The sequence below is a fragment of the Festucalex cinctus genome, chromosome 11 (assembly GCF_051991245.1).
Source record: "Festucalex cinctus isolate MCC-2025b chromosome 11, RoL_Fcin_1.0, whole genome shotgun sequence".
Taxonomy (NCBI): domain Eukaryota; kingdom Metazoa; phylum Chordata; class Actinopteri; order Syngnathiformes; family Syngnathidae; genus Festucalex; species Festucalex cinctus.
The window spans coordinates 27589773-27600244 of NC_135421.1; the positions used below are offsets into that span (position 1 = coordinate 27589773).

General features: G+C 41.6%; 1 protein-coding gene across 1 annotated transcript; it reads left to right on the top strand.

Moving 5' to 3' along the window:
- The first annotated feature begins 2168 nt into the window (after window positions 1-2168).
- cnmd (chondromodulin) lies at window positions 2169-10195 on the top strand. Its single transcript, XM_077537441.1, has 7 exons — window positions 2169-2304; window positions 2384-2509; window positions 5189-5329; window positions 5437-5550; window positions 5647-5800; window positions 8133-8311; window positions 9871-10195. The coding sequence occupies exons 1-7, from the start codon at window positions 2248-2250 to the stop codon at window positions 10114-10116; spliced, it is 1017 nt and encodes a 338-aa protein (XP_077393567.1). The 5' UTR covers window positions 2169-2247; the 3' UTR covers window positions 10117-10195.
- The last annotated feature ends 277 nt before the right edge of the window (window positions 10196-10472 follow it).

The following is a 10472-nucleotide window of genomic DNA, read 5'->3' on the forward strand; positions in this document are numbered from 1 at the left end:
GTGTGACCCTTTATTTATTTATTTATTTTGATTTATTTATTTATTTATTTTTTTACTGTACTAGAATAAAGTGTAATTGCACATCCACTACTGTAGGTGGCAGTGGTGCTCTCACTGCCAGACTGTGCAAGGATATTAGCTCCTCCGCAGATATAGTCATTTTATAGACAAATTATACTATTTATTAGGGCTGGGAATCTTTGACTGTCTCACGATTCGATTCGATTACGATTTTTGGGTCTATGATTTAATTTTGTATTGTAAGTGCCTTTTTCCACAAAAGCAGCATGTGGGCTACAACTGCCTTTTCCCCTACTTCTTCATTTCTAATTTAAATCAAATCGATTTTTGGATATTAATATCGATTCGATTCGATTAATAAATGAGAATCTCGATTATTTTATGAATCGATTTTTTTTTTTTGGCACACCCCTACTATTTATAGTGGTTGTGGATGAAAGTTGGGGGGCAGGGTGCTTGGGCAAAATTTGTTCTGACAAAAAAATAATTGAGAAGCAGTCACAAAAAAAAACAAAAAACATATAAACCTTACTACAAAGAAAGCCACAATTTTCCAAAACTGCAGTGAAAATAAAAACTTTGAAAGAAATTAAATTGTTCGGTCCAAGTCCTAGAAAATTCTCATCTAATTTAAAATGCGTTCTTCCCGTAATTACTCATTCATTTATTTTCAATATGTCCATTTCCCAAGCATTACAGTTCATTACTTTTTTGCATGGAAGTCCATAAAAACGATTGTGAGAAAAGGCTAAATAACCTCATCTGGCTCCTAAATGCGGTCTTGTGCGAAACTGATAACATGCACAAGACAGTGTCATCGTCCTTCCGTGCGCTGCCTTCAATTTGCATGCAAATACCGCGTTGTTGATCAAATGCGCTTCACAATTGCATAGTTTTTTTCTCTCCAAAGGTCAAATAACTCCATCACCTTTCTGATTGCCTTCCAGCATACCAATTATCCAGAAAATGAGGTTCAATCTGTTTCCAAGCAACAGCACCACTGCATATTTGACTCTCTTACCCTGTTTGTTTTTTGTTTTTTTTCTCCTCTCTCTCTCTTTCCGTTCTTTTCCATTTGAAGCACGAGCGAGATCACGTGATCGAGCCGGCTTTCGGAGCTCGACCCGAATGAATTTGTGTTTGATTGTGCGTGATGACGCGACGACGCGGTGCTGCGGATCACAGAGCTCATTAAACTATTAAGAGGATAAAGGCAGCATTAATCGCACTGGGGCACACAAACTGAAACAAGCTTTCCGCCTCCGCGGTGATGACACTTATCACTCACTTCAGACTAGGGGTGGGAACTTCACGATATGATACGATATGCGATACAAGGCTCATGATAACGATTATCTCACGATATGACGATACCGCGATTATCGATTTATTGCTCAGGTCATAAATCCATAATAATCTACGATAAAACTAATCATAAAATAATAATAATAATAATAATTATAAGAAATAAATATCAATAAACAATAATCATAGTTACATAATAAATAAATAATTATAATAAATTTTTAAAAATAAAATAATAAAATCATATTATAATAAAATAATATAAATAAACATAAATATAATATATACATATATAAAAATGTAAAGTAAAAATATAATAATAATAATAATAATAAATAATTATAATAAAATTTTGAAAAATAAAATAATAAAATCATATAATAAAATAATATAAACATAAATATAATATATACATATATAAAAATGTCAATTAAAAATATAATAATAACAATAATAATAATAATAATGAACTAAGCTCGAGTCTTCTTCGCCTGAAGACTTGCATCCATTTCCCCGCCACTCTTATGAGGTGCTCCCCCTAATGGCCCGCCAAGTAATTGCTCAATAAATCGTGGACAATGCAGTTATAGTGGCTGTATATTAACTACATACTATATCGCGATACTTGCTGAGACGTACTTATTGGGAGGCAAAGGATCACGATTTATCGCGATACCGATATATGGTCACACACCTACTTCAGACCTTTCCTCCCCCTCCTCCCCCCACACACAAAAAAAAGCGGTTTAGTTTGGCACTATACCGCACGACCCGCCCTCAGCTAACATCGAGAGGGAAAGAATTCCTCTGCACGTCATTCACACTGACCCGTCAAGAAGAAAGTCGGAGCACGGCGTCCGTCTCCAGACAGAAGCTGCCGGAGAGTTTTCGGGGGACTGACGAGTGGCTGGCTGGGCGACGATGGAAGGACCCCAGAAAACGCCACAAATTGCCGCTTTGGAGCCTTTCGCACATCGGGTAAGACAAACGCTGGCCTTGATGGTGTGCAGGCCGTGACGGATGTCGTCTGACTTGGTTCTTTTTGAAATGGGCAAAGGTCAAAAGCGCCGCAGGGAGCGGTGGGCTGCTGAGATACGGAGCCGTGGCTCTCTCCGTTGGCGCCGTGTTGATGCTCTGCGCATCCATGGCCGCTCTGCTCTTGAGGAAGGAAAATGACAGGAACGTAAGTGTCCGCTATGGGATTTCCAAAACCATAAAGCCAAGTGAAGGTGACAAATTATTTACACATAATGTATATTTGTACATCAATCTTTGACAGCTATGTTTAACTCTTTTTTTTTTTCCTGCCACACGTTATCAAAAAAAACAACTGGGTGCTGGGGGTCGGGGTGTGTTCGGGGGTTTGGGGGTCGGGGGTGGTGGGGCCTGGGTCGTGGTGGATGGCGGGTTTGGGTGGGGTGCGGGGGGGTCGTGGGGGGATGGGGGCTGGGGACCGGTGGGGCGCTGTGGGGGCCCGCTGGGCCTCGTTCTGCGGCCTTGGGCTCGGGGGTGTGGGCCGGGGCTGGGGCGGGGGTGTTCCGGGTGTCTGGGTCGGCTCGCCGACCGGTGTCCGCTCGGGTGGCTTGGGGGTGGCCTTGGTGCTGCCGCGGCCTGGGGATTCCGGGGGGGGGGGGGGGGGGGGGGGGGAGGGGGGGTGTGCTCGCTTTGCTGGACCGCGGTTGACGGCTTCTTTCTTTGGTGGTGGTCCTTATGCATGCCAGATCCGTCGCACCAGCATCTACTGAAACTCAACAGAAGTACCCTCTCCCTCCCACAGCCCCTTGAATCAGTTGGTGCTGGTGTCTGTGGTTCTCACTTTGCTTTATCTATCCTTCCCTCCTTCCTCTCTTTAGTTTTTCCTCTGGTCACTTGAGAGCTTAATTTATTAGAAGTATGAGGTTTCTGGGGTTGGCATAAGACTCCGGTTTTGTAACCACGCAGGAGGGGTCTTGTTGGTGCTGGACTTCACTTTGATGGATTGGATGTACTGGCTTCTATTGATCTCACTCTGCCTTATCGATCCTTCCCTCCTTCCTCTCTTTAGTTTTTCCTCTGGGCTCTTGAGATCTCGCTAAATTTGCTGGAATTTAGAGGCTTCCGGGGTTGGCGTAAGACTTTGATTTTGTAATCATGGGGAAGGCAGGAAGTGTTTGGTCGGTGCTGGATGTCACTTTGATTTACCTTTCTTTTCTCTTTATTTCTTTTTTTTTCTGACCTTTTCTCTGGTCTCCTGACCATTTAAATCTCACGACTCTGGCAAGATTCTGAAGTACCTGGTTAAGGCGAAGGGTAATGGGATATTTATAAGGTTTTAGGTGAATGAATGAGTATAAATTTATAAGTATTTGCACGCACGCACACGCACGCACGCAAACGCACACACGCAAACGCACGCACGCACGCAAACGCACGCACGCAAACGCACGCACACATACACACAAAAAAAAAAAAAAAAAAAAAAAAAAAAAAAAAAAAAAAAAAAAAGAAAAGAGCAATGATGACAAGACGTTGAATCGGTAAGACTACCGAATGAACAATTCTGAGCTCTTCAAAAAAAAAAAAAAAAAAAAAAAAAAAAAACAACTTTGATAAGACAAAGGTTTTAATCGTTCACAAAAAGAGATAAAATGCTTCCCTGCTGGCCATAGTTAGAGTGTTTTTGATTCCACAACCCATTGACCAGACAGCGCTGCACTTAATGTTGCACTGAGAAAAAAATAAAATAAAATAAAATAAAAAACTTAGTTGACGTCATTTAACATTTATGGCGGCATATGTCGAGATTTTACTGATTAAACGTTTTTGGCGGTCAAAGAGTTAATAACAGGTAAAATGATAAAAATAGATCACAAGTACATAATTAACCAGTGTATCCACTTATTCATTTATTTATTTATTTTAGAATTTTTAGTTATTTCTTATATAAAATGTGTCTTGGCTCAATCAAGACGCGGCAAACGTTCAACCATATTTGAGCTAAATGAAAATGAAATGAAGTAGTCGTAGACGGAGGTAAATAGCGAAGCCAGAAATCGTACTAAAGTAGTAAGTAATTAATTGAGTAATAAGTACTCAGTGAAAAAAAAATTACTCAAGTATTTGAAGAATAGAAACTTACCATTAATTTCAATTCAAGGGAAATGCTAATTTGGGAAATATAGGTCTTTTTTTTTTTTTAATTATATCTGTTATCGGTTTTTTGGGGGGGGCGGGGGGGCATCCTGGGCATTCCAGTTAGCTCGGCTCCCGAGTGAGAAACAAATTTTTGTTCTGAGACATAAAATTCCCGAATTTTCTGGTTGAAAACCGATTTGGTTGAGGACAGAAGCGTTCGAAAACCGAGGTTTGACTGTACTCAGATTTTTTGCGTTTCCATAGTGATAGGTGGAGTAGTAACGGGTTCCTGGAAAGATGCTACAACAGCCTTGTCGTCATCTCAAGCTAGCTGCTTGTGAAGTGTGCCAACAAACAGAATAGAACTATTCTCATTGCGACGTTGTTTTATAATGGAAAATATAATGAGGCCTGCCTGTCAATCACCTCAACGCAAATGCAAAATGTGCGTTGTGGAATACAGTATGTTTGCCAAAGCACATCAAATGCGTTTGAGCCCACCCGCATATTTCCATATTGACTCACATCTTAATGAGCTCACCTGTAAGGCAAAGATCAGCGGCGGCCTCACAAACCCCCCCACTCGCGACGGCGCCCCCTCGCTCGGTTCCCGGCGAGCACAAAGCACACACGGGACTTCTTGAACGCGAGCCAACGCGATGAAAGTTAAAAAGCGACGGCGCGCTCGTTTCCTGCCCCGTTGCACTTCCGCCGAGTCGTTTAACGTCCTGCGTTGGAACGCTCGCAGGTGTACAGCGCTCATTACAGCATGAACGTCAACGGCGAGGTGAGGGAGGGCTCGGTGGAAATCGATTCCGACGACAACGTGGAGAGGTTCAGAACGGGCAGCGGCGACGAGGAGGCCGTGGAGATTCGCGACTTTCAAAGCGTGAGTTGCGAAAAAACAACAACAAAAAAACCGTTGAGCCGCCATTTGGTCCGTGTGCTTTCGCGGGGCTGTGAGTGTCAACATGGCATCTCTGTGATTTGGCGCAGGGAATAACTGCAATCCGATTCTTCGGGGGAGACAAGTGTTATATAAAATCCCAAATCAAAGGCAACCTTCCTCGCCTGGGAGCTCGCAACAAAGACTCACTGATGTCTGAACTGGTATAAGCGCACCGCCCGTCTCTTCAATGTCACAATTTCCACTTTTTCCTCACTCGCTTTTTTTTTTCAAGAGACTTCTTGTGCTTGTCCTGGCAGACTGCCGAAGACTTGCCGGTGAGGTTTGATGACGAGTTCCTCATCTGGGTTTCTTCCGAGCAGCCGCTGAAGGACATCGCTTTCTTGAGCCCCAAGATTCTGGCTCTGTGCGGAGAGCTACCTATTTACTGGCTCCAACCGCTCGCTCCCAAAGGTTTGCTTTTTTTTTTTTTTTCCCCGAAAGCGACTCACGGCATTCCAAAGTCTGGGGAAGAACTGACCCGATATTGGCCAGCTTTGGTCTATTTCAAAAGTCTTTCATAGTTTATCCCCAAGTGGAACTCTGCATGAGGGAAGTGCCCCACTAGATCTTGATATGATTTGGCATTTAAAAAGTTGGACCACAGGCCAATCGGCGATGTTGTTTGGTGGCAAGAAGCTAACATGCAATCGCTAACAATAATAGATCGTCTCAATGCGTAACGGTAACAAAAGATCAAAATAAAATGATTTGTTCAAATTGGTTAATAACCACTGAGTCAAGGCAATGGGGAGAAAATGGGAAGTAGCAAACCTAGCAAATCAAATCAAGAATGGAGCTCGACGCTGCCGGAATCTCTTCTGCTGAGAATGTAAAATCGACTCATTTCACGGTAACCTCGTGGTTAATTTTCCAATGTTTGTCCAAATAATCATCATCTTCTTTTCAGAATAAAAGCCAAAATGCATTCATCCTGTCAGGTTGACTGAGGTGCAATGGCGGCTCACACGACACGCTGACCTCGCGCTCTTTTACAGAATATTTTAAATTGATTAGATTACATGGGGGAATACATTTTTTTTGTTGGTCTCACGGCTGTTTTTTCACAAATTTTTTTGGGATGCAGAATCCAAAGCTGATCTCAGTTTTTCCTCGATCACATTTTGGAGCTTTTTGTAAAACATAGGAAATTATATGTGTGTATGTAAATAAAACACCAAGGTGGGATAAATTACAAGCATGGAAAACTAAAAAAACAAACTGCATACAACAAAATATAACTTTGCCCATGGTTACTTAGCTGTAGATGAATCCAATCATAATCATCACTTCTTACTACAGTCTTTCTACAGCCAATCAGGAACATCGTACTTTATCTGGATGGTAAGCTGTGGAGAACAAACATGATGTGCTAGAGAAAAAAAAAAAAAAAACTGACTGCAATTTTAGTTTTAATCAACATAAAACTCTAACGTTCTTCCAGACTTCAAGCGTCGGCAATAATTAAGACCTTAAAAAGTCAAATGTCACGCACGTGACACAACACATTGGCTCTCAGTATCTCTGAGAAGGGACCCGAAAAAGCAAAACTACTTATATTTTCTGACAGAGAAGACAAAATAAATATCCTATAATTTATAAGTTCTCAATGATTGCCTAAGCATGAAGCCGGGAAGAACAACAGAATTGTTGTGAGAATGTCACACGCGTGACGGAAGAATGGCCCTTCAGATTGCTCCACTATGTGATTGGGAGACTTTTTTTTTTTTTCTTATTTTATTAACACATATCTGCAAATTTCATAAATGTCAATTCTAAACTATTAAAAGGCGCAGTCTGCCGGTTTCACTCAGGAAAAGGCACTTTTTAATTACAGGATTTAAACAAACAAACTACTCAATTTATACATATGGGCTTTTCATAACGTGTGGGGGTGATTTTGTCCTAAACCCGCACCCCCCAAGCCTGTATTTTGCCATTTTGTGTTTCTGGGACGTTTCTGTGGAAAGACAGTGTTTACACCCTTCCAGCCAATTGCAGAGGGGGGGGGGGTTAATAATCCGTGCGTGCTTTCAAATTGCCGCGGGAGTGACGTCACGCAGCCGACACGTTCGCCCGGCCCTGTTTGCGACACGCCACCCCCCGTTCTGGGATTGGCTGGAAGGGTGTAAACGCTGTCTTTCCACAAAAATGTCCCGCTGTTAACAAAACAAACACAAAATGACAAAATACAGGCTGGGGGGTTGCGGGTTTAGGACAAACTCACCAACAGAAATGAAGACAAGCCCTGATCTGTAAATTGAAAAGTAGTTTGATTGTTTAAATCCTGTATTTAAAAAGTGCCTTTTCCAGAGTGAAACTGGCAGACAGCGCCTTTAACGAAATAAAATAAAAACAAAAATACTTAAAAAAAAAAAAAAAAAACTAACAAACTACATTTTAATGTTTACAAAACTAACTAAAATTAACTATAATTCTAGCCAGTTTTAGTCTTGTTTCTAGTTTTGCTGTTATGAAGCTCTTCCAAAATGGCTGACGGCTCGCCACCGTAAGCTGCCGTTAGTTGATTCAGATCTCAATTGTGGCGTACGCTGAGACACGTGTGAAGGCACGACGACAATTGTACGAAGAAACTTATGAAATATGCAAGGCCACTTCATATCACTGCGGCTAATTGAATAATTCACCACGTCTGCGGAGGTTCGGGCCCGCGTCGGATCGCACGCGTCGGGCGTCTTGTGAACGCTGACCCGAATACTCTCGCCTCATGTGGCCGCCCTGACAGATGGGGTGAGGAGGAAGAGGAGGCGGAGGGACTCGCAGCGGGCCAAGCGGCAGTCCCGCGTGGAGGCGTTGGAGGTGACGGCGAAGGAGGAGGACTCCTCCAGGTCGGGGGAACGCGGAGGAGGGGACGGCCTGCGCTCGGACGTGGGATCGGGATTCAACCCCGACAATCCGTATCACGTGAGTTGGAGCGCGTCGTACTGGAAACGAGGCTTCAAAAAAAAAAAAAAAAAAAAAAAAAAAGCTGATGAATTTTACATGAGCCGTCAAGAGGCGTTTACGGAGCCCTGCAGCAACCCTTGAAAGCAACATCAACCATTGAAACTTTACTGTTTTGTCAACACTTTTACGCATGGCTGCTTTGCACGTGTTGCAACAAAGAAGGTCGTGAAAGAAATCGACGAGTTACCAAAACACTTGGAGACTGAATAATGAGATTGGATGGATGGATGGATGGATGGGTGGATGGATGGATGATACAGATACTGTAGGTCAGGGATGGGCAACTAGCAATGTAAAGAAAAAAATCTTTTCACAAGCCCCACAAAATCTTCCAAAAAAAAAAAAAAAAAAAAAAAAAAAACGCTGATAAAAATTCAAAAGAAAATCCTGGAAAATAAAATAAAATAAGTAAATAAATAAAAAAAAATCCTAGAATATGCAAAAGGTCAACTGTAGTTTTAAGTTGTAATATCGCCACATGGCTTTGTAAAGAAAAAAAATGTAAAGGAAAAAATAGATATATTTTTACAACCCCCACAAATTCTTAAAAAATATAATAGAATGAAAAAAAAATGCTGATTTTTTTTTAAAAGAAAATCCTGGAAAATTAAATAAATAAATACATAACTTAAAATTAAAACAACAAATTCGAGAATATGCAAATCTGCGTGTGCCGAATCCCAATTATGCAGAGGTTGACTGTAGTTTTAAGTTGTAATATCGCCACACACCACTAGATGGCAACATGGCTTTGTAAAGAAAAAAAAGAAACGTAAAGAAAAAAATATATATTTTTACAACCACGCCAAATTCTTCTTCATCTTCAAAAAAAAAAACAGCTGATAAAAATTCAAAAAGAAATCCTGAAAAATTAAATAAATTAACTTAAAATGAAAAAAAATCCTAGAATATGCAAATCTGCATGTGTCGAATCCCAATTATACAGAGGTTGACTGTAGTTTTAAGTGGTAATATCACCACACACAACTAGATGGCAGACATGGCTTTGTTGTCATTACACAGAGGAGGCTTAATTATTATTTTTTTGCACATTTGTAATTATATGTAGGACAAACATAGTACTTCAATAATATCATTTTGAGTGAATCACAGTATGTATTTTTTTTTTTTGATACTCAGAAGAGAGACACAGTTTAATTATAGAAAGTGGCAGAGTCACGAAAAAAAAAAGCAAAGAAACAAGTTTTCTATGTGTGGTGTTTAGTCTGTCACTTAGCAGCGAGCGGGTGACGGTGTAGCGTTAGCGACCCCAACTGCAGGTCACCCAGGCAACAGCTGCCACCCCAAGTTGTCCAACTTATAAAAGTGATGCGAAAACTCCCATTGCTTATAAAAATTCATATTGCCTTAAGAGAACCTCAGTCACATGTTTGGCCGGATGAGAGCTTTGGACTTTTTTTTTTTCTTTTTTTTTTCCAGACCATCTAAATTGCAAATGAGCATGAATTTTAAAAAAGATCGCTCATCAAAATTAACAGCGCTTGAAAAACTTGCAGCGCGGCGCAGATACCGGCACGGTCGCCGGCGCCGGCGAGGGAGGAGGCGTGACCTTTGACTCCATGCTGGACCACCAGGGGATCTGCTGCGCCGAATGCCAGCGCGGCTACACGCACTGTCAGAGGATATGCGAGCCTCTGCGCGGCCACTGGCCCTGGCCGTACAACTACCGAGGATGCCAGGTAGCTTGCAGAGTCATTATGCCCTGTCGCTGGTGGGTGGCGCGCATCTTGGGCATCGTGTAGGCGCGCACGCCATGCACCCAACACGCTAAAGTTTTTGCTTGTGTGCTTTTTCAGTTAGACTAGCAGAGAACTACTTGCAAGTGGCAAAGCGCGACGTGAAAGTAATTGCGTGAATGCTGAGAAACAATCATACTAGTGCTTACAGGATAAAGACATTATTACAAGTGCGCGTATGCTGACAACTCAATATCGCCCCCTGGAAAGATGAGGGATATTGATTTTGTGCACACCGTAGTGAAACCATGCCTGAAAACTTGTGGAAATTAACCTTAAACATTTCTTGACGATAATATATGTGAACTCACTACTGTAAACATGACATTCTGGTTAATATTACATTTTTGGAATATGAGATA

Coding starts and splice junctions, on each gene's coding strand:
- cnmd (XM_077537441.1), top strand. CDS start 2,248: ATGGAAGGACCCCAGAAAACGCCACAAATTGCCGCTTTGGAGCCTTTC. Junction 2,510..5,188: donor GGAAGGAAAATGACAGGAAC/GTAAGTGTCCGC, acceptor GAACGCTCGCAG/GTGTACAGCGCTCATTACAG. Junction 5,330..5,436: donor AGATTCGCGACTTTCAAAGC/GTGAGTTGCGAA, acceptor GATTTGGCGCAG/GGAATAACTGCAATCCGATT.